The sequence below is a fragment of the Carcharhinus amblyrhynchos genome, chromosome 34 (genome assembly GCF_965287045.1).
Source record: "Carcharhinus amblyrhynchos chromosome 34, sCarAmb.v2.hapA, whole genome shotgun sequence".
In the NCBI taxonomy this organism is placed as follows: domain Eukaryota; kingdom Metazoa; phylum Chordata; class Chondrichthyes; order Carcharhiniformes; family Carcharhinidae; genus Carcharhinus; species Carcharhinus amblyrhynchos.
The window spans coordinates 4,881,534-4,909,482 of record NC_137357.1 but is presented as its reverse complement, the minus strand read 5'-3'; the positions used below and the strand labels follow the sequence as shown (position 1 = coordinate 4,909,482).

Below are 27,949 nucleotides of genomic sequence, written 5' to 3'. Positions count from 1 at the left end.
TCCATGACTCTCCCTGCATTGGCACAATGCCTCATCTAATGCCAGAGCTTCCACCCAGCACTCGAAGACCTCTCCCTCGCTCTCTCTTGCCTCACCCCATTTCAATAGCACTCTCCCTCTCTGTGCCAATCTTGTCCATCCCAATCAGTGGTTAAAGCTCTGTGCCATCTGTCATCAACTGAGGCTGATCAACTCCAAACTATGACTGGAAATGACATTCATTAGTGTACGTGATGCCAATAATCTAACATTTGACTCTTCCCGCGTTGCACACATTTCTCCAAATGCCAGTGCAAAGTGCCACCCACTGACTCAACCTTCCTCCCTCGCACTGCCCGAGGAGATCACATGGAGAACATTTTCCTACTTGCCTCAGTCCACTTGACATTCTTATCCTCTTCCGATAAGCTCGTCCTCTTCTTTTTCCCTGGCAAGACACAAGGTGTGAGATGGTGGTGTTTGCTCAGGAGAATCAGGAAGTGACAGTCCTGGGAAAGCAGGTTTGACTGGGCTAACAGACAGAGGGATCTGAGATAGACAGACACATCAAAGGCCGCAATGTAGGGCAATAAGAGCATTGGGGATTCATTCCTTGAGGGATAGGACTCAAAAGCAGAGAAGCTAGTGTTAAATTGACACCAACGGGGTCAAGATAATGTCATCAGCCTAGTAATTCAACCCTACACATGGGTTCAACCTTAAATTCAATTTATTAAAATATGGAGTATAAAGGTAATCTCAGTATTGGTGAACGTCAAACGAGCAGCAATTGTTGTATAAACTCTATCTGGCTCACTGATGTCCTTTCGGAAAGGAAATCTGCCATCCTTACCTGGTCTGGCCTACATGTGAATCTTAACTACACTCAAAGAATGATTAGAATCATAGAATCCCCAAAAGTACAGAAGGAGGCCATTTGGCCCATCAAATCTGCACCAACAACAATCCCACACATTAATCCTGCTAATCCTCCTGATACTGAGGGGTAATTCATATGGCCAATCCACCAAATCCGCACATCTTTGGACAGTAAGAGCAATTTAGTATGGCCAATCCACATAACCTACACATCTTTGGACATTAAGGGGAAATTTAGCATGGCCAATCCACCTAACCTTTACATCTTTGGACACTGAGGGGCAATTTAGCATGGCCAATCCACCTAACCTACACATCTTTCTACTCTGGGAGGAAACTGGAGTACCTGGAGGAAACCCACACAGACATGGGGAAAACATGCAGACTCCGCACGGCCAATGACCCAAGCCGAGCATCGAACCTGGGTCCCTAGCACTGTGAGGCAGCTGTATTAACCACTGGGACACCATGCCATACCAATTAGCTGGGAGGGTGGGGGGGGGGGGGGGGTGCGTCTTTCCAGTCCAATTAGGAGGGGTAACAAATAAGAAGTCTAACAGTCCAGATCTTCCTGTTTCCAGGTGGCCAGAGATCGGATGCACCCTGAAAGCTGCACTCCAGGACCCTCGGAAGTCCCACCACAAGGTCGCCAAGGGAATTGCAAGTTTCAACCCCTAACCAGCAATTCTCGACCACTAGAACCCTCCAAAAAAACTCTCAACTTGAGATACAGACTTGGGAGGGTTCAGACTTACTGACCTGGATAGTTACCCAGGAAATAGTAGATAGAAAAAAAAATCCATGTTTAATTCCTAGGTTAATTCCTAAAACTAACCTCCTGGCTCCCCACCAGAGTGGAGCAATAGGGTGGCACAGTGGTTAGCACTGCTGCCTCACAACGCCAGGGACTAGGTTCGATTCCCAGCTTGGGTCATTGCCTGTGCAGAGCCTGCACGTTCTCCCTGTGTCTGTGTGGGTTTCCACCAAGTGCTCCAGTTTCCTCCCACAATCTGAAAGACGCGCTGGTTAGGTGCTAAGTTCTCCCTCAGTGTACCCGAACAGGCACCGGAGTGTGGCGACTAGGGGATTTTCACAGCAACTTCCTTGCAGTGGTAATGTAAGCCGACTTGTGACACTAATAATAAGCTTTACTTTAAATCAACCCCACCCGGGCTTTCCCACACTGACCCTCCAACTCCCACACTGCCGACAACCAAAGACACTCACTGTCTGTGTGGAATTTGCATGTTCTCCCCGTGTCAGCGTGGGTTTCCTCCGAGTGCTCAGTTTCCTCCCACAGTCCAAAGATGTTTGTTGGGTTGGCCATACTAAATTGCTCCTTACTGTCAGGGGGTCTAGCTAGGGTAAAGGCATGGGGTTAGGGACTGGGTGGGATTGTACTCAGTGCAGACACGATGGGCCAAATGGCCTCCTTCTGCCCTATAGGATTTTATAATGCTCCAAACCTCCAATTCTCTAACTCCTTCCTTCATCTGCTGACCAATCCCCAACTGATATCCCCTTGCCTTCAACCCTCTCACTCCAATTCCCTCCCTGACCATCCAACCAACCTGAATGACCCCCCCCCCGCTTTGACTCGCCCCGCAACCTCTGACTTCACCACCCTACCATCTGACCTACTTACCTCACTGACTCAGTGGAATCCATTCAAATGTTCAAAAGTTTTCAATGAGTTAATGAATAAAGGCTCAGCAAAATATGGCATCCAGTAACGCAACATACCCCCACCCCTGCATACCACCCCCCACCCACCTCAAATAACACAGGGGGATAACAATCCTGGAACTCCCTCCCTAACAGCACTGTGGGTGTACCTACACCACACGGACTGACTGATGTCCAATACCAATCCTGGAACTCCCTCCCTAACAGCACTGTGGGTGTACCTACACCACACAGACTTCAATGGTTGAAGAATTAGCTCAACATCATATTCTCAAGGGTATTTCAGGGTGGGCAATAAATGCTGGCTTTGGCAGTGTCTTTTTCTTTTGACAGGGTGTGGCCAGCATTTGTTGCCCATCCCAAATTGCCCTTGAGCCCAACGGCTTGCTCAAACATTGCAAAGGGCAATTGAAAATAAACCGCATTACTGTGACTCTGGAGTCACATGTAGGTCAGACCAGTTAAGGATGACAGATTTCTTTCCTTGAAGGACATTAGTGAACCAGACGGGTTTTTCCGACAATCGACAATGGTTTCATGGTCATCAGTAGATTCTTAATTCCAGATATTTTTTTTAATCGCATTCAAATTCCATAATCTGCCTGGCGGGATTCGAACCTGGGTCTCCAGAACATTAGCTGTGTTTCTGGACTAATAATCTAGTAATAATACCACTCAACCATCACCTCCCCATGAGATTTGTCCCTCATTCAATTCTATTTCGACTCTGGAGACTTTTATATTAATTCGTGGGACACGAGCGTCGCTGGCTGGGCCAGCATTTATTGCCCCATCCCTAGTTGCCCTTGAATTGACTGGCTCACTAGGCCATTTCAGAGGGCAGTTGAGAGTCAACCACATTACTGTGGCTCTGCAGTTACACGTAGGCCAGACTGGGTAAGGACGCAGATTTCCTTCCCTAAAGGACATTAGTGAACCAGACTGGCTTTCACAGCAGTTGTCATGGTTAGTGTTACTGAGACCATTTTTAGTTCCAAGTGACTAACTGAATTTGAATTCCACCAGCTGTCATTGTTCCAGCTCTGAAAGATTAAATTTTGACTCAGTAAAAGGTGTTTAAAGTAAAACCTCAGTCGAGAAGTTAGAGATGCCTTGGTACAGGAGGAACGTTTTGCTATGTGGATCAGTTAATGCAGAGACAGAATTGTACACATAGTTTAAAGTATTAAAATTCTATTTATGGGAGTCACAAGTTAGGCTTACATTAATACTGCAATGAAGTTATTGTGAAAATCCCATAGTCGTCATACTCCGGAGCCTGTCCCATTCACTGGGTAAAAAAGTTTCTTCCATACAGGCATCTAGCAGTTCTTATGGGACCAGCATTTTTTCTTTGTCCACCTTATTCAACACGATTGTAACCTTGTACATCCGATCTCCTCTCAACCTCCTCGATTTGCCATGTTGGGCTGGGTTTGGAAGCAGCCATTGACTGCGGAGGGAGGTTGATGCAGGGTGAGTGAAGCTGTACAGGGTGAAGCTGTTGCTGTAAGTCACCCACAATGCCCAGTGGCACAGTGATTAACACTGCTGCCTTACAGTGCCAGGGATCTGGGTTCAATTCCGGCCTTGGCTGACTGTGGAGTTTGCATGTTCTACTTGTGCCTGAGTGAGTTTCCTCCAGGTGCTCCGGTTTCCTTCCACAGTCCAAAGATGTGCAGGTTAGGTGGATCGGCCATGCTAAATTGCCCTTTAGTGTCCAAAGATGTACTGGTTAGCGGAACTGGCCATGCTAAACTGCCCTAGTATCCAAAGATGTGCAGGTTAGGTGGATTGGCTATGCTAAATTGTCCCTTACTGTTCAAAAATGTACAGGTTAGGGGAATTAGTGGGGTAAATACATTGGGTTATGGGGATAGCATCTAGGTACAATAAAAAGGTGGGTCGGTGCAGGCGTACTGGGACAAATGGCCTCATGATGCACTACAAGAATTTTATCATTCTTTCCGCTCACCTCTGAACAGCACAGACACGAAGAGCCGGGAGCTCTCCGGCCTGTAGGCAGCTAGTTTGCCCACGCTCAGCATCCTTCCAGCGTCTCGTCTCTTACATCGCTCTCAGAACTGGCTTGACTGTTGCCTTCAGGCATTGCCGCTGCTTGTCGTTGTCCAAGATCCCCCCACCCCACCCCCCAGCTTTGTCCCTTCCTCACTCCCCCCCTGGCAGAATGTAGACAACTTTAGAGAGAGAAAGAAAGAAAAAGTAGTGTAACGGAGAGTCATATGACAGCCAGCAACAATAGTGACAAAGGGCGGAACCAAGGTCACATGACTGGACTATAGAACAAAGGTTGGGTGGTACCGGGCCACAATGGGGTGGAGGGGGAGGGTCACATGGCAACACAATGGAACCAAGGTCTTGTGACAGCAGAAAACAAAAAGAGTGTCACATGACCTTGGTTCTACGCTCCATTGTCATGTGACAGAAAGGAGGCCAAGTAACAGTGGGCAACAATAAGCAGCACAGATAGGAGGAACTGGCCGAAGGCACAACAGCCCCAGCCCTCAGCTAATACTGGCCCATGAGCCAGAGTAAGTCTCTGCAGTCAGCCTTGCTGGGAAGCGGACAGAAAGGTTGCATTGACTTTCTGATGCACGCTTTGATACAGTGACAGAGAAATGTCCAAATAGTATGGACACCAAGCACCTTCAGGGAGGACACAAATCAGCCGGCCTCCGCGTTTTCGTTTTCTCTTCCAAGAAAGAGGCAAATGCTCGGTTCCTGGTCGCTCAATCCGGTTAATCCCGGGATGAGGGTAAGATTCCCGTGTAAATGGAGGGATCTTTGAAAGATGTAGTGGCATTGGAGGCAGTTCAGAGGAGGTTTGCTAGATTGATAAATGGAATTTAATGTTGGCAAATGCGAGGTGGTCCACTTTGGTAGGAATAATGGTAGGAAGGATTATTACTTACATGGAGAAAAACTGCAGCAGGCGACGGTGCAGAGGGACCTCGGGGTCCTTGTGCATGAGCTGCAAAAACCCAGCTTGCAGGTGGTCAGGAAGGCGAATGGGATGCTGGCCTTCATAGCGAGGGGGATTGAATATAAAAGTAGGGAGGTTTTGCTGCGGCTGTATAGGGCATTGGTGAGGCCGCAGCTGGAGTACTGTGTGCAGTTTTGGGCGCCGTACTTACACAAGGATATTTTGGCCTTGGAGGGAGTGCAGAGGAGGTTTACTAGGCTGATACCGGAGTTGAGGGGGTTGAGCTATGAGGAGAGGCTGAATAAACTAGGCTTGTACTCGTTAGAGTTTAGAAGAATGAGGGGAGATCTCATTGAGACGTATAAGATGATGAATGGGATGGATAGGATAGAGGTGGAGAGACTCTTCCCGCTAGAAAGGATAGTAGGACTAGGGGGCATAGCCTCAAGATAAAGGGGGGGCGGTTTAGAACAGAGTTGAGGAGGAACTTCTTCACTCAAAGGGTGGTGAATCTCTGGAATTCTCTGCCCGTTGAAGTGGTGGAGGCTGCCTCGCTAAATATTTTTAAGACGCGGGTTGATCGGTTTTTGATGAGAGAGGGGATTAAGGGTTATGGGGAGAGGGCAGGAATGTGGAACTGAGCCACGACAAATCAGCCATGATCTTATTGAATGGCGGGGCAGGCTCGAAGGGCTAGTTGGCCTACTCCTGCTCCTATTTCTTATGTTCTCATGTTGATTCCAGAGATGAGAGGTTTGGCATATGAAGAGAGATTGAACACTTTAGACCAATAGTCTCTGGAATTTAGAAGAATGAGGGGAGATCAAATTGATACAAGATGATAAACAGTACCGATAAAATAGATGTGGAGTGGATGCTTCCTCTTGTGGGGCATTTAAGGACGAGAGGTCATAATCTGAAGATAAGGGGTAGCAAATTTAAAAGAGTTGGGGAGAAACTACTTCTCCCAAAGGGTTGTGAGTCTGTGGAATTCGCTACCCCAAAGTGCGGTGGATGCTGGGACAGTGAGTAAATTGAAGGAGGAGTTAGACAGATTTTTAAATTGGTAATGGGTTGAAGGGTTATGGGGAGAAGGCAGGAAAATGGGAATGAGGAGCACATCAGCCATGATCGAATGGCACAGCAGATGCGATGGGCTGAAAGGCCTAATTCTGCTCCTATATCTTATGAACTACAGATGTGCTGTAACACATTCCCACATCATAGGAGGCCTTGCCGATAAGACTATTCCAATTTATCCTATCTTAAGACAGATCTACATCAGGTAGGACATGTTGGCAATCTTATTTGTATTAGAATAGTGAGTTCATCACAGCTCAGAGCACTTCCTGTTCAATGATTAAAAAGTGTAGCCATCGCGATGGAAACACTGCTGCCAATGTGCGCACAGCAAGATGCCACATGCAGCAATTTTAAATCTGGTGGCCTAGAAGGGACAGATTTACATCCAGGCAATGGAAAACCCCCACGGGCATACAGCAATCCAGAAATTCTGCAGCAGTGGCCTGGCTAACCTTTGTGTAAACACAGTAAAAAGTCTGACAACACCAGGTTTAAGTCCAACCGATTTATTTGATAGTAAACTCACTAGCTTTCGGGTTAGCTCCTTCGTCAGGTGAATGGAGAGTTCTGGCCTCAGACAGAGCATATAACAGCACAGACAGTTTACAGATTACTGATTAGAATGCGAATCGTTACGCCTAACCTGCTGTTCAAGTCTTAAAGTGGCTGACAATGTGAGTGGAAGGAGCACTGATCACAGGTTAAAGAGATGTGTATTGTCTCCAGACAGCACAGTGAGGTTCCACTCACATTGTTAGCCACTTTAAGACTTGAAACAGCAGGTTAGGTGTAAAGATTCGCTTTCTAATCAGAAATCTGTAAACTGTCTGTGCTTCATATGCTCTGTCTGAGGCCAGAACTCTTCATTCACCTGACAAAGAGGGAAACCTCAAAAGCTTGTGAGTTTACCATCAAATAAATCAGTTGGACTGAAACCTGGTGTTGTCAGACTTCTTCCTGTGTTTACCCCAGTCCAATGCCAGCATCTCCACATCATAATCATTGTGTCATCAGCAAACTTACTGATCCTAGCCCCCCCGCCCCCCACAGTCGCTAAAGCAGCTGTCTGTCACCACCCTCTGTCTGTCACCACCCTCTGTCTTGTACTGCTAAGCCAATCAAATCATTTCCTCGATCGAATCTGCCCTCAATTGCTCCAAGGAGAACCACCCCAGCTTCTCCAACCTCACCTTTGAGCTAAAACCCACCTCATCCCTGGGACCGTTCTGGTAAATCTCCCTCTGCACCCTCTTGAAGACCCTCGCATTCTTCCTAACGTTTCGCGATGAGAACCAGCCACAATACTTTTATTTGGGGCATAACTAGACCTTTATAAATGGTACAAGCATAACTTGCCTATTTTTGTACTCAATATCTCCCCAAACTGGGCAAGATTCTTCAGCCTCCCAGCCATGTGTTTCCTGCCGGCGGGAGGTGGCAGGTTGTTTGTTAGCGCTCGGATTCTCCAGTCCCACCGCCAACTAAGGAATTTTGGCATGTCCATAAGACCATAAGACACAGGAGCAGAATTAGGCCGCTTGGCCCATCGTGTCTGCCCGCCATTTAATCATGGCTGATATTTTTCTCATCCCCATAACCCCTGATCCCCTTATCAATCAAGAACCTATTTCTGTCTTAAAGGCACTCAATGACCTGGCCTCCACAGTCTTCTGTGGCAAAGAGTTCCACAGATTCACCACTCTCTGAAGAAATTTCTCCCCATCCCTGTTTTAAAGGAATGTCTCTTTAGTCTGAGGTTGTGCCCTCCGTTCTAATTTTTCCTATTGGTAGAATCATCTTCTCCATGTCCACTCTATCCAGGTCTCGCAGTATCCCATAAGTTGCAATAAGATCCCCCCTCTCCACAATGACTCTCACCAACTTTTACAGATGCTCCATAGAAAGCATTCTTTCTGGCTGTATCACAGCTTTTGGCTCCTGCTCTGCCCAAGGCCGCAAGGAAGCACAAAGGGTTGTGAATGAAGCCCAGTCCATTATGCAAACTAGCCTCCCATCCATTGACTCCATCTACACTTCCAGCTGCCTCGGGAAAAGCAGCCAGTATAATCAAGAACCCCATGCACCCCGGACATTCTCTCTTCCACCTTCTTCTATCGGGCCTTTTTGCCTTCATCAATCGAGGGATTGAGTTTAGGAGTCGGGAGATAATGCTGCAGCTTTATAAGACCCTAGTCAGACCCCATTTGGAGTACAATGCACAGTTCTGGTTGCCTCATTACAGGAAGGATGTGGAAGCTATTGAGAGGGTGCAGAGGAGATTTACAAGGATGTTGCCTGGATTGGGCGGCATGCCTTATGAGGGCAGGTTGAGGGAACTCGGTCTTTTCTCCCTGGAGAGACGAAGAGCGAGAGGTGACCTGATAGAGGTTTATAAGATGTTGAGATGTATAGATCGGGTGGATTCTCAGAGGCTATTTCCTAGGGCTGAAATGGTCACTACGAGAGGACACAGGTCTAAGGTGCTGGGGAGTAGGTGCAGAGGAGATGTCAGGGGTAAGTTTTTCACTCCGAGGGTGGTGGGTGAGTGGAATCTGCTGCCGTTGGTGGCGGTGGAGGCGAATTTGTTAGGGCCTTTGAAGAGACTTCTGGATGAGCACATGGGATTTAATAGGATTGAGGGTTATAGGTAGGCCTAGTAGGTAGGGATATGATCAGCACAACTTGTGGGCTGAAGGGCCTGTTTGTGCTGTAGTTTTTCTATGTTCTATGAAAAAGATACAGAAGTCTGAGACCGCGTACCAACCAACTCAAGAACAGCTTCTTCCATGCTGCCTTTGAATGGGGCTGCCTCGCATTCAGTTGATCTTTCTCTACACCCTAGCTATGACTGTAACACTACATTCTGCATCCTCTTCTTTCCTTTATATGAATGATATGCTTTGTCTGTATAGCGCGCAAGAAACAATACTTTTCACTGTATGTTAATACATGTGACAATAATAAATCAAATCAAACCAAACCCTAGCTGTGACTGTAACAATACATTCTGCACTCTCTCTTTTCCTTCTCTATGAACATTACGCTAATACATGGGACAATAATAAAGCAAATCCAAGTCAATGGAAATTCCCAATGACATCATCAGGAAACCCGCAGCAGGGGTGCACTGCCAACGGGACCAGAGAGTCCCACTGGCGTGAATGGCAAACCTTCTGGCCACGAAGTTCAAGATACCATATTAACCACTTTCTCAATATGTCTTGTCATCTTCAACTTGGAGGTGAGGGGGAGCAAAAAAAGGGAACAGCAATGTCAGCATGGAAAAAAATAAAGTGATGGACAACGGCCAGTTAATTTGAACATTTTTAATACCTCAAAGTGTCACTGCTTCAGGGGTGTTGAATGAAGTGATGATCTCTTCACTGTGGTACTGAGCAAACCACAAAACAAAAGAATCCAGATCTTCAATCATTCGTTCCATCAAATTTTTCCCCAGTTGAGAGATTTCACATGCGTGTTAGAAATCAGGCAAGACTTGATCAGTGAACTGATCCGTGAGACGATGCAGTGACATGAGGACTAAAGAATGGGGTGGGTGGACCTTTGCCAAGATTGAGAGCGCTCCATTGTTAGGGCAGGGAAGGTTTGTCAACAACTTGAGTACCAGGGAGCAGGCATCACGTCAACATCCCGGGCTGCAGGCACTCCTTCAATGCTGGGTGGTCCCTCACCAGGTCGTGAGGTGCTCTGGATCTCTTGTCTTTCACCGTCCTCAAGGCTGGGTTGTGCTGAAGCAAGGCCTCGCACACCTCCTGGTGACCCCTTTCTGCAGCCTGACAAACAAAAGACACCCATCAAAACAAAAAGCAGAGCGGCGGGCATTCAGACCCGCCACATTCAGGAGGGACGGGCTGGCAGAACAGTCTGCTTACAATTCAAACTGCACAGTCACCGAGGCTGTCTGTACTATGGGCTGCTCCTCTACGGGTCTTAGCTAAAACGCTTCCCACAAACTCTTCAAAAGTCAAAGTTATGGCAGCTCATTGCTTAAACATTCTAATCCTTCCAATCATTATAAAGGCAAAGACTCAGAATTCGAGCAGCACCTTTCACACTCTCAGAATGTGCCAAAGCATCTTACAGCCAGTGAAATACTCACAGAAAACCTACAATGCAGAAGGCCATTTGGCCCATCGGATCTGCACCGACTTTTCGAAAGAGCATCTTTCCCAGGCTATCCCCATGCCTTATCCCAGCAACTCCACAAATTTATCCCACTAACATACACATCTTTGGACACTAAGGGGCAATTTAGCATGGCCAATCCACCTAACCAGCATATCTTTGGACAGCATGGTGGCAGAATAGTTAGCACTGCTGCCTCACAGCTCCAGTGACTCGTGTTAGAATCCTAGGTTGGGTCACTGTGGAGTTTGCACATTCTCCCTGTGTCTGCGTGGATTTTGTCTGGGTGCTCCAGTTTCCTCCCACATCCAAAGACTTGCTGGTTAGGTGCTAAGTTCTCCCTCAGTGTAACCCAAACAGGCACCGGAGTGTGGCGACTGGGGAATTTTCACAGTAACATCATTGCAGTGTTAATTTAAGCCTACTTGTGACTAATAAATAAACTTCAACTAAGGAGTAATTTAGCATTGCCAATCCATCTAACCTGCACATCTTTAGACTGTGGGAGGAAACCCATGCAGACACACGGAGAACATGCAGACTCTGCACAGACAGTGACCCGCGGCCAAAATTGAATCTGGGTCCCTGGCGCTGTGAAGCAGCTGTGCTAACCCACCGTGCCACCCTTTCTGCAGCACAATCACTGCTGTTGTGCAGGAAATGCAGTAGCCAATTTGCACACCAGAAGTAAGCTGTCACAGATAGCCAGATCGTGTTTTTTTAAAGTGATACCAGGACAAGTGTGATCTGTGCTCCTCCAATTGTGGCCTGCTGCACATTGCCCGACTTTAATCGCTCCACCCTTGGCGGCCATGCCTGGGAGCCTGAGCTCTGGAATTCCCTCCCTATATCACCCATCTCTCTCCATCTTTAAGACATCCCTTAAAACCTACCTCTTTGACCAAACTTCCAGTTACCCTTTCCACTATCCCTTGTGGGTTGGCATCACACTTTGTTCAATAACTCTGTCTCAAGGCACCCAGGCTGTTTTACTGTGGCGCTACATAAATGCAGTGTGATGTTGAGGCGAGATCCCTACAGCGCTCCTCCCTGGGGCCCTTGCATCACAACCAAGTGGCCACAAAGAAACATTTCTCATCTAAAGGGAAAAGTTAAAATAAGTTTCTTCTAGATTGAAGGGTGCAAGCGACATCTCTAACTCTGATCACTAGCCCCAGCAAAATCGTATGTGTGGAGTGATGGGGATAAGAACATAAGAACATAAGAAATAGGAGCAGGAGTAGGCCATCTGGCCCTTCGAGCCTGCCCCGCCATTCAATAAGATCATGGCTGATCTGTCGTGGCTCAGTTCCACTTTCCCGCCCTCTCCCCATAACCCTTAATCCCCTCTCTTATCAAAAACCCATCAACCCGCTTCTTAAAAATATTTAGCGAGGCAGCCTCCACCACTTCAACGGGCAGAGAATTCCAGATATTCACCACCCTTTGAGTGAAGAAGTTCCTCCTCAACTCCGTTCTAAACCGCCCCCCCTTTATCTTGAGGCTGTGCCCCCTAAGGCATAAGGCATGGGGTGGGCCTAGGTAAGATGCTCTATCAGAAAATCGGTGCAGACCTGATGGGCTAAATGGTCTTCTGCACTGTCGGGATTCTGAGAGTACTTCATTGGCAGTAAGATGTTTTGGCACATTCTGAGGGCATGAAAGATGTTCCTAGAATTAGGCGTCTTTGCTTTTATAGCAATTAAGGATGAGGAAGTATTATTATTTTTTACATTATTCATTCATGGGTTGTGGGCTTTGCTGGCTGACCAGCATTTACGATAGGAAGTCTCACAACACCAGGTTAATGTCCAACAGGTTTTTTTTGGGAGTAAACGCCACTAGCTTTTGGCACGCTGTTCCTTCATCAGATGAGTGGGGAGATCAGAGCTCCCCACTTTAACCTGGTGTTGTGAGACTTCTTACTGTGTTTACCCCAGTCCAACGCCGGCATCTCCACATCATGATTCAGTATTTATGGTTCATTCCAGAGGGCATTTAAGAGTCCAATTAACATTCCAATTCACACCATCAAACCCTTCACCTTTTTCTTAATTTATCTGTGACACATAGGCCAGCATTCATTACTCATCCCTAGTTGCCCTTGAAACTGAATGGCTCATCTGACCATTTCAGAGGGCAGTTGAGAATCAACCACATTGCTGTGGCTCTGGAGCCACATGTAGGCCACACCGGGTAAGGATGGCAGATTTCCTTCCTTGAAGGACATTAGTGAATCAGATGGGTTTTTCCAACAATCCACAATGGTTTCATGGTCATCAGTAGATTCTTAATTCCAGGCATTTTTTTATTGAATTCAAATTCCACCATTTGCCGTGATGGAATTCAAACCCGGGTCCTCAGAACAGTAGCTGAGTTTCTTGATTAATAGTCCAGCGATAATACCACTAAGCCATCGCCTCCCCGTGAGACAGCATGAGAGTTTGTTTTTTTGGAAGGTCGCCTCCTCACTTCACTTCACCTCATTATGCTTTACTTCCAGATTTTTAGTGAATTCAGATCCCACCATCTGCCATGGTGGGATTTGAACACAAGTCAAAGTGCAAAGAACAAAGAAACTTACAGCACAGGAACAGGCCCTTTGGCCCTCCAAGCCTGCACCGACCATGCTGCCCAACTGAACTAAAACCCCCTACCCTCCTGGGGACCATATCCCTCCGTTCCCATCCTAATCGTGTATTTGTCAAGATGCCCCCTTAAAATTCACTATTGTATCTGCTTCTACTACTTCCCCCCGGCAACAAGTTCCAGGCAACCACCACCCTCTGTAGAAAAAACTTGCCTCGTACATCTCCTTTAAACCTTGCCCCTCACACTTTAAACCTATGGCCCCTGTTAATTGACTCTTCCACCCTGGGAGAAAGCTGCTGACTAACCAGAGCATTTCCCTGGGTCTCTGGATTATTACTCCAGTGACAATACCACTAGGCCACCATCTCCCCCTTTATTTAAAAAAAAAGACCAAGACAAAAGGAATGACGCATCAGAAACAGAACATGTGCTGAAGGTGTTGCCACGTTACCTTGTGTAAAGGCGTTGCACCATCATCGTCTGTGATTGTGGGCATGGCTCCATAGGACAGCAGCAATGTGAGGACGGGGAGGTGGCCACAGTAGGCTGCTCTGTGGAGTGGGGTCGCCCCGCCTTTGGTCTGAGCATTGCTGTTGGCACCCTTCCTCAGTAAATACTCACAGATCTCATAATCGCCGCGGCGGCTGGCGTAGTGCTGGGGAGAATAAATGCAGAAGATCAGATAGCGGCAGTCAAATCAAACCCCTCCCGTAATCGCCTAACTAGCTGACTTGCACTGGGCTGGGCTGTAGCCCCTTGGCTGAATCTTCAGAAGGTCATTCGGCCCATCCTGTCCAAGCAAGCTACCCAAGTCATCTTCACCCTCCTCCCTTTCGCCAAAGCCCTTTAAGTTTTTCTTCTCTTTTTCCAAGTATTCATTCACTTCCCTTTTGAATGTCACAGTCGAATCTGCTTCCACTGCCCTTTCAGGCTGTGCCTTACAACACACCGCGCCACTTAAAAGCAAACAAATACTGTTTCACGTACTGAGGTCGGCATGGTGGCACAGTAAGAAGTCTCACAACACCAGGTTAAAGTCCAACAGGTTTATTTGGTAGCAAAAGCCACAAGCTTTCGGAGCACTGCCTGAACTTTCCCACTGTAAGTGGGAAAATTATCTATAAAAAATAATAATCCTGATGAAGGAGCAGCGCTCCAAAAGCTAGGGGCTTTTGCCACCAAATAAACCTGTTGGACTTTAACCTGGTGTTATGAGACTGGTTAATCTGTTTACCCCAGTCCAATGTTGGCATCTCCACATCATGGCAGTGGTTAGCGCCAGGGACCCAGGTTCAATTCCCAATTTGGGTCACTGTTTATGTGAAGTCTGCACATTCTCCTCGTGTCTGCGTGGGTTTCGTCCGGATGCTTCAGTTTCCTCCCACAGTCCGAAAGACATGCTGATTAGGTGCACTGGCCACGCTAAATTTTCAGAGAATCATTAAGTGTAGAAGGAGCAATTTGGCCCATCGAGTCTGCATCGTCCCAGACCCTATTCCCACAACCCTACATATTTGCCCTCCTAATCCCCCTGACGCTAAGGGTCCATTTAGCACGGCCAATCTACCTCACCTGCACATCTGTTGGACTGTGGGAGGAAACCGGAGCACCCAGAGGAAACCCACGCAGACATGGGGAGAACATACAAACTCTGCACAGACTGTACTCCAAGCCAGGAACTGAACCCGCATCCTTGGTGCTGTGCGGCAGCAGTGCGAACCACTGTGCTGCCCATGATAAATTATACTTGCTTGCGGTTTGGACTGAGAATCGGGGTAGATTCTCCAGATTGGGGAGATGAAACCACGCCACTCAGTGGAACCCTAGCCACTTTGAAACATCGCTGTCTGTTATGAGACGGTGCTGGGATTGTTACTTTGGACCAGTTTGTGCCTCCTGGTGTCATGAAGGCCCTTGGCCTCTTGTCTTTGCTGTTTTTGAATCAGCCACAAGGTGGCATGCATGAACAGCAGTCACAATGCCTGCAAGTTGAGAAGTCACAGGGATCACATAGCTGATGAACAGAGGTTTAAAGTACCAATACAAGGAAATTTGTCTAGATCTTTCTGGTTTAGCCCAAGCTGGAATATTATGTTCAATTCTGTAGACCACTGTTGTGGGAAAGATGTCGAGGATGGACAGGAGATTTACTGGAATGGGAGCAGGGATAAAAGACTTAAAGTTTATTTATTAGTGTCGCAAGTAGGCTTACATTAACACTGTAATGAAGTTACTGTGAAAATCCCCTAGTTGCCACACTGCGGCGCCTGTTCGAGTTACACTGAGGGAGAATTGGGGAGGCATGGTGCCACTGCTGCCGAGGACCCAGGTTCAATTCTGGCTTTGGGTCACTATCTGTGTTCTCCTCCATGCCCCTTGGTGTCCCAAGATGTGCAGGTTAGGTGGACAGGCCATGCTAAATTGCCCCTTAGTGTCGGTCAGACGGGGTTAGCATGGTACATATGTGAGGTTGTGGAGATGGGGTGGGCCTGGTTAAGATGTTTTTTCAGAGAGTCGGTGCAGGTCTAATGGGCCAAATGGCCTCCTTCTGCCCTGCAGGGATCCTATGATGTGAACGGTCCACTGCCCAACTTGCAAGCTGACTATACACCAGTGGACATCCCAGGCCCCTGTACTAATGTCAGAGAAAGACAGGATAAGTAACATAAGAACATAAGAAATAGGAGCAGGAGTAGGCCATCTAGCCCCTCGAGCCTGCCCCGCCATTCAATAAGATCATGGCTGATCTGTCATGGCTCAGTTCCACATTCTCGCCCTCTCCCCATAACCCTTAATCCCCTCTCTCATCAAAAACCCATCAACCCGCGTCTTAAAAATATTTAGCGAGGCAGCCTCCACCACTTCAACGGGCAGGGAATTCCAGAGATTCACCAACCTTTGAGTGAAGAAGTTCCTCCTCAACTCCGTTCTAAACCGCCCCCCCTTTATCTTGAGGCTGTGCCCCCTAGTCCTACTGTCCTTTCTGAGCGGGAAGAGTCTCTCCACCTCTATCCTATCCATCCCATTCATCATCTTATACGTCTTAATGAGATCTCCCCTCATTCTTCTAAACTCTAACGAGTACAAGCCTAATTTATTCAGCCTCTCCTCATAGCTCAACCCCCTCAACTCTGGCATCATCCTAGTAAACCTCCTCTGCACTCCCTCCAAGGCCAAAATATCCTTGCGTAAGTACGGCGACCAAAACTGCACACAGTACTCCAGCTGCGGCCTCACCAATGCCCTATACAGCCGCAGCAAGACCTCCCTACTTTTATATTCAATCCCCCTCGCTATGAAGGCCAGCATCCCATTCGCCTTCCTGACCACCTGCTGCACCTGCAAGCTGGGTTTTTGCGACTCATGCACAAGGACCCCGAGGTCCCTCTGCACCGTCGCCTGCTGCAGTTTTTCGCCACGTAAGTAATAGTCCTTGCTACCATTATTCCTACCAAAGTGGACCACCTCGCACTTGCCAACATTAAATTCCTTTTGCCAGTTCCTGGTCCATTCGCCCAGCCTATCTAGATCCTTCTGTAGACTCTCCACACCCTCCGCACAATTTGCCGTTCCACCAATCTTGGTGTCATCAGCAAATTTCGACACCATACACTCGGTTCCCTCCTCCAGATCATCTATATAAATGGTAAATAGCTGAGGCTCCAGCACCGACCCCTGGGGCACTCCACTAGTCACCATCCGCCAATCCGAATAGCACCCGTTGACCCCCACTCTCTGCCTCCCATTTGACAACCAATCCTCTATCCACGCTAACACCCTACCCCCAACTCCATGTCCCCTGACCTTCTGCAATAATTTCCTGTGAGGTACCTTGTCAAACGCCTTCTGAAAATCAAGGAAGACCACATCCACCGGCTCTCCTCTATCCACCGCCCTAGACACATCCTCATAGAACTCCAGCAAATTTGTCAGACACGACTTCCCTTTAACGAAACCGTGCTGCGTCTGCTCTATCAAGCAATTCCTCTCAAGATGCCTCGCTATTTCCTCCTTGATGACGGATTCTAACATTTTACCTACAACAGACGTTAAACTAACCGGCCTATAATTCCCTGCCTTTTGCCTGGCACCCTTCTTAAACAACGGCGTAAAATTAGTAGTTTTCCAATCTTCCGGCACTTCCCCGGAATCCAGCGATGTCTGGAAAATAACCATCAAGGCATCCACTATCACCTCCGCCATTTCTTTCAGAACCCTCGGATGCATTCCATCCGGTCCTGGCGACTTGTCCACAATCAGCCCCTCCAGTCTGTCGAGCACCGCCTCTCTAGTAACAGTAATGTCATTAAGACCCTCCAGTCCTACCACCTTTCCATCTCTAACATCCGGCAAATTATTCACGTCCTCCTCCGTGAAGACAGAAACAAAAAAGTTATTCAATACCTTAGCCATATCCCCATCCCCTACCACTAAGTCCCCCTTCTCATCCTCTAAGGGACCAACGTTCACCCTAGCCAGCCTCTTCCTTTTTATATATTTATAAAAACTCTTGCTATCCTTTTTTATATTAAGCGCTAGCCCAGCTTCATAGTTTCTCCTACCCTTCTTTCTCAACTTCTTTGTCAAACTTTGTTGACATTTAAACCTCTCCCAATCCTCTTCTCGCCCACTACTCTTAGCTACTCTAAACGCATCCACTTTTAATTTAACACTTTCCTTCACCTCCTTCGTTATCATCGGCTTATTACCTCTCCTCCTACTGTCCTTTTTGACCATCGGAATAAATTTCCGCTGAGCACCAAGAAAGATCTCCTTAAAGATCCTCCACTGCTCCTCAGCAGACCTACCTTCCAACGTGTTCCCCCAGTCCACATTCGCCAATTCTTCTCTCATCCTACCGTACTCCCCTCTGTTCAAACAAAGGAAGCGGGTCCGGGAACCCACTTTCTCCTCCTCCATCTGCACCAGAAACTCCACCATACAATGATCACTCTCCCCAAGAGCATCCTTCACCGCAAGGTCCCTAATTCTACCCGCCTCATTACGTAACACCAGATCCAAGATAGCTCGCTCCCTCGTCGGCTCCAACACACACTGTTCCAGGAAACTATCCCGGCAGCATTCCAAGAACTCCTCCTCGAGCCCACCGCGTCCAACATGGGTCGACCAATCAATATGTAGATTGAAATCCCCCATAACTACGGCCATCCCATTCCTGCACGCCGCGCTTATTTGTGCGTTAACAGCCCGCCCCACCTCCAGATCATTATTCAGGGGCCTATAGACAACACGCACCAGTGTCTTCCTCCCTTTGCTGTTCCTAATCTCTACCCACAACGATTCCACTTTCTGCTCCTTGGCTCCAATATCATCCCTTGCTACCACCCTGATGCTATCCTTAATCAGCAGAGCTACGCCCCCCCCTTTTTCCTCCCGCCTATCCTTCCTGAACACTTGATACCCCTGGACATTCAGCTCCCAGTCCCTGTCACCTTGCAGCCACATGTCTGTAATGGCCACCAGATCATATCCATTTGTGCCAATCTGCGCCACCAGCTCATCCACTTTATTCCGAATGCTTCATGCATTCAGATAAAGTGCCCGCAACCCAGCCTTCACCTGGACCCTATTTGCTATAACGCCACCAACCATACTCACACCCCCACTCCCTCTATTATTGGGACATCCTCGGCCTCTTCCCTTACCTTTAGACCCCGTAATGTCACCTACCCTCGCACCCTACCCCCCCCAATTAGTTTAAAGCCCTGTCTACAGTCCTCTTCACTCTATTCGCCAGCACTCTGGTCCCAGCACGGTTCAGACCAACCCCATCCCACCCGAACAGGTCCCACCTACCCCAATACTGGTGCCAATGCCCCATAAATTCAAACCCATTCCTCCCACACCAATCCCTGAGCCACCCATTCACTTCCTTAATCCTGTCAACCCTACGCCCGTCTGCACTCGGTTCAGGCAGTAGCCCAGAGATAACCACCTTGTCGGTTCTACTTTTTAATTCCATTCCCAGCTTTTCATACTCCCTCCCCAGATCCTCAGTCTGCATTTTGCCTATGTCGTTGGCACCCACATGTACCACAACGACCGGATTCTCACCCTCCCACTCCAGGTTCCTCTGCAGCCCAGATGCGACATCCCGAACCCGAGCACCAGGCAGACAACACACCCTTCTGTGCACTTTGTCATTGTGACAAAGGACAGTGTCAATACCCTTCACCCCACTATCCCCAATCACTACTACGTTCCTTTTCACCTTCTCCTTGCCTATGTCCTGCTGCATCACTGTACCGTGTGCAGTTTGCTCACCGACCTCACCTCCCTCGTCCTCGTCCACACTGGAAGCAAGAACTCAAACCTGTTATGCAGATTGAGAGGCTGAGGCCTCTGCTCCCCACCCCCCTTCCTCCTCTCAGCAGCCCCCTCTTGTTCCTGACCCTTAGAGTTAGCCTGTCTAGGGGGGGTGGATGTCACTTGCACCCCATTGACAATGGCACCCTCTCTCCCCCTGATGAGCCTCAGTGTCTGTAGCTCAGAGGCCAGTTCATCTACCTTGAGCTGGAGATCCTCCAGCAACCTGCACTTACTGCAGACATGGTCACTGGGAAGGACCCTGGGGTCCACCAGCTCCCACATTATACAGAAACAACACATCACATGCCCCTCCATTATTCACTGTAGTAGTATTGAAAATTTCGACACGAACTCACCTGGCCCTTTTTCTCTCCAGCCCTTTTGATATTAAGCCCTAATAGCTCACTCTGCTTCCCCCTCACTCCGCTGCCCACTCCGATGCTGCCCGCTGTCTATACCAGGCCTCCTTTTAAACCTGGCGCTGATTTAAAGCTTGCTGGCCCACAACTCCCTTCGAACCACTCCCTCAGAATTCTTAAAGCGGTAAATGCAAAAAGCCCACAAAAATGCTTTTAAATGATTTAAACAGTTCTACAAGGAACAAAGTGCTTTCAACTAATTTAAACAGGTTTTTAACAGGTAAATTCTTATCTCTCTCTCTGCTTTCCTGATTCTCCTGTCCTCTCTGTCCTTCTAGGTCTGGTTGAGACTATGCAACAGTTTGACGGAGAGGGTGGGCCATATTTGCCCAGGGAGAAAGGGGGAGTAAGGTACTTTAGTGTTGTTAAGGTGAATTCCTTCTTGGGTTCATGCTTCAGGCAGTCAGTGGTTCAATTTGAATTGGGTTCACAGAATCGTAGAATCCTAAAGTGCAGAGTGAGGCCATTTGGCCCATCCAGTCTGCACTGACCACAACCCATCCAGGCCCTAGCCCAACAACTCAATGCAATTACCCTAGCTAGTCACCCTGACACTAAGGGACAATTTAGCATAGCCAATCCACCTAACCCGCACATCTTTGGACTGTGGGAGGAAACCGGAGCACCCAGAGGAAACCCACGTAGACATGGGGAGAACATGCAGATTCCACACAGACAGTGGCCCAAGACAGGAATTCAACTGGGATCCCTGGTGCTGTGAGGCAGCAAGGGGCAATTAGGGATGGCATTGCCAGCGACACACACACATCCGGTGAAAAAGAGTACAATTAAGGAATGGAAGGTAAACTTTATCTGTATGTCAGAACGAAGGCTGACATTAACACTGCAATGAAGTTACCACTCTCTAGCACCTGTTTGGGTCAATACACCTAACCAGCATGTCTTTCAGATGTGGGAGGAAACCAGTGCACTCCAAGAAAACCCACGCAGACACGGGGGAACGTGCAGACTCCACACAAACAGTGACCCGAGCAGGGAATCAAACTCAGGTCTGGCACTGTGAGGCAGCAGTGCTAACCACTGCACCACCCCAGTTTGAGCAGGGCCTGACTGTTTTACTGTCAGCTGTGGAGAGAGTCACATCATCACTCACCAATGCAGTATAGCCAGATAGGTCGGGCACGTTCGGGTCTGTTCCCTTCTCCAGAAACCTCTGCACCCTGCTGAAGTCACCGGTACTGGCTGCGGACCAGATGCCTACATGTGGGAAGAAGAGAAACCGTGTCAGGGAGTGCGCCAGTTATTTAACCATCACATCTTCCATCTTGAATGCGCTGTCTCATCACTGTCTAAAAACTCCTATAGAATCTGCTTCCACCATCCTCTCAGGCTGTACCTCCCAGATCACAGCCCTTCAGGCAATAAGCAGCTGAAGTTGAACTGTTTTCTTAGAATCCCCACAGTGCAGAAGGAGGCCAATCGGCCCATTGGATCTGCACCTGATTACCCCTTTTCTCCTGTGGGCAACTCACTACAATCTCTTCATGCCACTTATTTCACTTTCTTAGTCTCCTCTGACTACTGACTGTGCTGCTGGTAAAAACTGATTCGCTCAATTAAAACCCTTCATTATTGCGAATGGCTCTACCAAATCTCCCCTTATCTTTCTCTGCTCCAAGGAAAGCAATCCCAGTTTCAAGCTGGGCTTATGTTAACACTACAAAGAAGTTACTGTGAAAATCCCCTCGTCACCACACTCCGGTGCCTCTTCAGGTTACACGGAGGGAGAATTTCGCACATCTTTCGGACTGCGGGAAGAAACTGGAGCACCCAGAGGAAACCCATGTAGACCTGGGGAGAACATGCAGATTCCACACAGACAGTGACCCAAGCTGGAATCGAACCCAGGTCCCTGGCGCTGTGAGGCAGCAGTGCTAACCACTGTGCCACTCCAGTTTGAGCAAACTCCACACAGACAGTGACACAAGCCAGGAATTGAACCCGGATCCTGGTGCTGTGAGGCAGCAGCGCTAACCACTGTACCACCTATTCATCCCTGTAATAAGAGCTTCCAAAAATACTTGACTATCCGCCGGACACTTCAGGACATCCCAAGGCAGTGATAGGCACTGTACATCAATGCAAACTCATTCTTCGGTCCAAATTGCCTTAGTAACACCACAGATAATGTTCCTAGGGAAGAAATGGCCTCTAATGAAGGCAGAATATCAATGCATTAACTTGCTGGTTCAATGGCCCACCCCACACAGAAACGGAAATGTACCTCTATCAAAGTCCATCTCCTCCAGTGTCTGGTGTACACTACTGGGCACTGAGGAGTCATGAGAACAGCATCTACAATCCAAACTATGGCTATCGGAAGCCATGGTTCTTTGCCTTCTGTTGTTGAGTGGCTATCTGGTGGACCCCAGCTGCAAGGGAGAACAGAGATGCAATCAACAGGAACACAGGAATTTAATGATTAAAACATTCCTCCGAGGTTTTAGTTTAGTTTATTTATTAGAGTCACACGTAGGCTTACATTAACACTGCAATGAAGTCACTGTGAAAATCAGTACTGGTCCAAGTTCAGTGATATTACAAACCTCTAACCATACGGATAAAATTTCATTGTCGGCGAAGTTTTTAACTGGGAAACAGGGATCGCAGGCAAAATCTGAGCCATTAGAAAATTCCAGGGTTGATTGTCAGCCTCAACTGATTTAGGAGGTTGCAGTGACAATGCTGTAATTGGCCAGAGGCGCCCAGAGTTGCACGAGACGGCAACTACATCACAAAACCAGGCTCCAGCACCCCTTCAGCCCCACTTCTTTGCCCCAGGAATGTAGAACCAGTGCCCACGTGGAGCATCCGCCTGTTCCAGAGAATGTAACAAACCGGCATGGCCACCAACAGTCTGAGGTCACGTACCAACCAACTCAAGAACAGCTTCTCCCTTGCTGCTGTCAGACTTCTGAATGGTCCTACCTCGCACTAAGGTGACCTTTCTCTACACCCTACTATACCTATAACACTACATTCTGCACTCTCTCCTTTCCTTCTCTCTTACGTACTCTATGAACGGTATGTTTTGCTGGACAGTGTGCAAGAAACAATACTTTTCACTGTGTCCCAAACACATGACAATAATCAAACAATACTTTCCACCATATCCCAATACACATGATGTGCGGGTAGGGCCTGGGTGGGACCGCGGTCGGTGCAGACTTGATGGGCCGAATGGCCTCTTCCTGTACGGTAGGGTTTCTATGACAATTATAAATCAAACAATACTTTTCACTGTGTCCCAATACATGGTGACAACAATAAATCAAACAATACGTTTTACTGTATCCCAATACATGTGACAATAATAAATCAAAAAATATTTTTCACTGTATCCCAATACACGTGACAACAAGAAATTAAATATTAAACTGATCTTTCTCTACACCCTAGCTATGACTGCAATACTACATTCTACACCCTCTCCTTTTCCCCTATGTATTCTATGAATTCTAAGTCTGTATAGCACGCAAGAAACAATACTTTTCACTGTATACCAACACAGGTGACAATAACATATCAAATAAAATCAGGGGAATTCGCCACAGGCATCCCAAAAGCATTTATCCCCTAACCAACATCACAACAAAACTACCTGGTCATTATCACTTGGCTGTTTGTGGAATTTTCCTGTGCACAAATTTGAGGCTGTGTCATCCACAAGTGACTCTGTTTGAAAAGTACTTCAGTTGGGGTGAAATGCTTTGAGGCGTTTGGCAATCGGGAAAAGCACCAGATAAACAAACATCTTTTTAAATATCCAGTTGCTTGTCATTTCACCACTCCTGCCCTCCACATGGGTGCTATGAGAAATCCCAGATGTCCCCTCATGTTTTCTCCAATTCAGCGTTCATTCAAACCGTTCCACCTCCAGACACCTTTGAATTCTAATATTCGGGCATTGATATTCACTTCCTCTTTCCACATTTCCAGCATTTTCGTTTAACTTCAGGAATCCCAAAAATGGCACACTGGTTAACACTGCTGCTTCACAATGCCAGGGACCCATGCTCAATTCCCAGCTTGGGTCACTGTCTGTGTAGAGTCTGCATGTTCTCCCTGTGTCTGCATGGGTTTCCTCCCACAGTGCAAAGATGTGTGAGTTCAGCTTAAAGTTTATTTATCAGTGTTACAGGTAGGCTTACATTAACACAGAAATGAAGTTACTGTGAAAATCCCCTCGTCGCCACATTCCAGCGCCTGTTTGGGTAGACTGAGGGAGAATTTAGCATGGCCAATGCACCTAACCAGCGCGTCTTTTGGTTTGCAGGAGGAAACCAGAGCACCCGGAGGTAACGCACAAAGACACGGGGAGAATGTGCAGACTCCGCACAGTGACCCAAGCCAGGAATTGAACCTGGGTCCCTGGCGCTGTGAAGCAGCAGTGCTAACCACTATGCCACCTTACTGCCCAAAGGTTAGGTGGATTGGCTATGCTAAATTGCCCCTTAGTGTCCAAAAATGTGTTGTTAGGTGGATTGGCCACGCTAAATTGCCCTTATGTCCAAAAATGAGCAGGTTAGGTGGACTGGCCGTGGTAAATTGCCCCCTCGTGTCAGGGGAATTAGCAATGTAAATACATGGTGTTATTGGGATAGGGCCTGGGTGGGATTGTTGTCAGTGCAGGCCGCACTTGGAGTACTGTGTGCAGTTCTGGTCCCCACATTACAGGAAGGATGTGGAGGCTTTGGAGAGGGTGCAGAGGAGGTTTACCAGGATGTTGCCTGGTATGGAGGGGAGGTCCTATGAGGAGAGACTGAGGGATTTGGGGTTGTTTTCGCTGGAAAGAAGGCGGCTAAGAGGGGATCTTATTGAAACATGTAAGATGATTAGAGGTTTAGATAGGGTGGACAGTGATAGCCTTTTTCCTCGGATATGTTCTATGTTCTGCCCACTGTACAGAAAAGCCACATTGTACCTTGTTCCATTGCACTGGGATTTGGGGGCTATTACAATAAGAGTGAAATTTAAATTCCATTAATGAAAACATCTGGAATGCAAAGTTAGTCACAGAAATGGTGAAACCATCATTGCTTGTTTGCTAATGTTCTTCAGAAAAGGAATTCTGCCTTTTTGAATCTGGCCTACAGTTAACTCCAGCTGCACAGCAATGTGGGCTGACTCTAAACTATAAGATAAGGAGCTGAATTGGGCCATTTGGCCCATTGAGTCTGTTCCACCATTTGATCAGAGTTGATATGTTTCTCAACCCCATTCTCCTGCCTTTTCCCCATAACCTTTGACCCACTTACCAATCCAGAATCTATATATCTCTGTCTTAAACATACTCAATGACCCAACCTCCAAAGCCTTCTGCGGCAACAAATTCCACAGATTTACCAAAACCCTCTTGAAAGAGCGGCATGGTGGCACAGTGGTTAATAATGCTGCCTCACAGCACCAGGAACCCAGGTTCAATTCCTGGCTTGGGTCACTGTCTGTGTGGAGTTTGCACATTCTCCCCGTGTCTGTGTGGGTTTCCTCCGGGTGCTCCAGTTTCCTCCCACAGTCCGAAAGACATGCTGGTTAGGTGCTAAATTCTCCCTCAGTGTATCTGAATGACTAGGAGGTTTTCACAGTAACTTCATTGCAATGTAGGCCTATGTGTAACATTAATAAATAAACTTTAAACATACTCAATGAACTGGCCTTCCATGGCAACGAATTCCACAGTCTCACCACCTTTTAAAATGGTCCAACAAGCCACTCAGTTGAAGGTCAGCAAATGCTGGTCTTGCCAGTGACACTCTCGGCCCATGGAAGAACAGAAGGCCAGACGTGCCCACCTCTTGTATCACAAGCCCAGGAGGCTGTACCGCGTCAAGTCCGACTAGAAACTGGCAAATTGCTGAATCCCGGGGAGCGTGTGATAAAGACAAGGGTCGTGGGGAGAAGATCCGGCCTAGGGTGCACAGAGCTGAGTGCAAACCGCAGAATTAACATCAAGAAAGCTCTGGGTGAGTCAGCACTTTGTTCCAGCAACATTCAAACAGTATCACCGTGTGTGCTCGTCGGTACAAACTCACCTCTGGAGAGCTGCTTAAAGCAGCAAGCAGCCTCTGAAAATAACCAGGCAAAGAGATACAGAGCAGCCTGGCAGCCAATCACAGAGCAGAAGGGGCGGGATCCCAAATGTATCTAAATTTAAGCAGCCAATCAGGGAGACCAGATCACCCATCGCGGAACTTCCTTTAAAAACCACAAACCTTGTCACCAAACTTCATTGCAAACCCCAGTCATCCTTTCAGGGTTTAACATTGCTGCAAGCTTGCGGTTTGCAGACGCTGCCGCTGTGAACAGAGTCCCACACAATCTCAGTGGTTCCAATCACTCACCCGGCCACCTCTGCCCCCTTCCAGACCGCCAGCCCCAGCAAACACAGAACATCTGGACTTTACACAGCGCCTTTCGTGGCCACCGCGCCTTCAGAGCCGGTGAAATGTCACTGCTGCCCAGCTGGAAATAAGGTAAGCTCCCATTAAAGAGCATAGAACCCTGATAGTGCAGAAAGGAGGCCGTTTGGACCATCAGGCCTGCACTGATAACAATGCCACTCAGGCCCTATTCCAATAACCCCATGTAATACCCTGCTCGTCCCTCTGACAGTAAGGGGCAATTTAGTGTGGCCAGTCCTCTTAAGCTGCACATCTTTGTACACTAAGGGGGAACTCCACATGGCCAATCCACCTAAGCATTTCGCATGGCCAATCTATCTAAGCTGCACATCTTTGGACACTAAGGGTTAATTTTAGCATGGCCAATCCACCTAACCTACACACCTTTGGAGTGTGGGAGGAAACTGGAGCACCCAGAGGGAACCCATGCAGGCACAGGGAGAATGTGCCAACTCCACACAGTCACGAGGTCAGAATCGAACCCAGGTCCTGGGGGTGCCGTGACACAGCAGTGCTGACCACTTTTCTTTTTGCAATGTTGTTGAGGGCCAGGACACCAGGGATAACTCCCCTGTGCTTCTTCAAACTAGATGCCATGGGAATCGGCTTAAACGCTCCACCCAAATGGCAGCACCACTGACTGTGCAGCGTCCCCTCGGTGCTGCACTGGAGTGTCAGCCTAGATTCCCTGGTGCCTGGAGTGGGACTTCAAACCCACACCCTTGTGACTTTTGAGACCAGCGTGTTTCATATTGAGCCCCAGTCGACACATGTGGGAACATCGACTCCAAATTAAGCACTGCCCTGCCTGGGCATGTGGGACATTGTTTCCCCACATGCACGATCAAACTCTCAGCATTCCCTACTCCACACCATTGGGATTGTGCCATTCAAGTAGAAATATCGAAAATAGAAGTAGGCCATTCGTCCCTTTGAGCCTGCTCCACCATTCATTACAATCATGGCTGATCATCAAATTCAATATCCTGATCCCCCCCTTCCCTTGATCCCTTCAGCCCCAAGAGCTACATCTAATTTCTTCTTGAAATCACACGTTTTGGCCTCAACTATGTTCTGTGGTAGTGAATTCCACGCATTCACCACCCTCTGGGTGAAGAAATTTCTCCTCCCCTCAGTTCTAAAAGGTTTACCCCTTACCCTCAAACTATGATCCCTAGTACTGGACTCCCCCACCATCAGGAACATTCTTTCTGAATATACCCTAACTGTTAGAACTTTATAGGTTTCTATGAGATCCCCTCTCACTCTTCTCAGCTACAGTGAATATAATTCCAACCGACTTAGTCTCTCCTCATATGACAGACCTGCCATCCCAGGAATCAGCCTGGTAAACCTTCGCTGCACTCCCTCTATAGCAAAGACATCCTTCCTCAGATAAGGAGTCCAAAACTGCACACAATACTCCAGATGTGGTCTCACCAATACCCCATATAATTGCAGCAAAACAT

At 47.8% G+C, this 27,949-nt stretch overlaps 1 protein-coding gene across 3 annotated transcripts; it reads right to left on the bottom strand.

Moving 5' to 3' along the window:
• Positions 1-405: 405 nt before the first annotated feature.
• On the bottom strand, positions 406-26,193 carry ankrd39 (ankyrin repeat domain 39). 3 transcript variants are annotated; one of them, XM_080217024.1, is made up of 6 exons: positions 26,112-26,193; positions 22,304-22,451; positions 21,173-21,276; positions 13,761-13,964; positions 9,905-10,365; positions 406-427 (listed from the first exon to the last, which is right to left on the bottom strand). In XM_080217024.1, the coding sequence occupies exons 2-5, from the start codon at positions 22,404-22,406 to the stop codon at positions 10,210-10,212; spliced, it is 567 nt and encodes a 188-aa protein (XP_080073150.1). In that variant the 5' UTR covers positions 22,407-22,451; positions 26,112-26,193; the 3' UTR covers positions 406-427; positions 9,905-10,209. The 3 variants fall into 3 exon arrangements, with proteins under 3 accessions (XP_080073150.1, XP_080073151.1, XP_080073152.1); XM_080217025.1 differs by lacking the exon at positions 26,112-26,193 and adding an exon at positions 25,872-26,093; XM_080217026.1 differs by lacking the exon at positions 26,112-26,193 and adding an exon at positions 25,768-25,846.
• Positions 26,194-27,949: the final 1,756 nt, after the last annotated feature.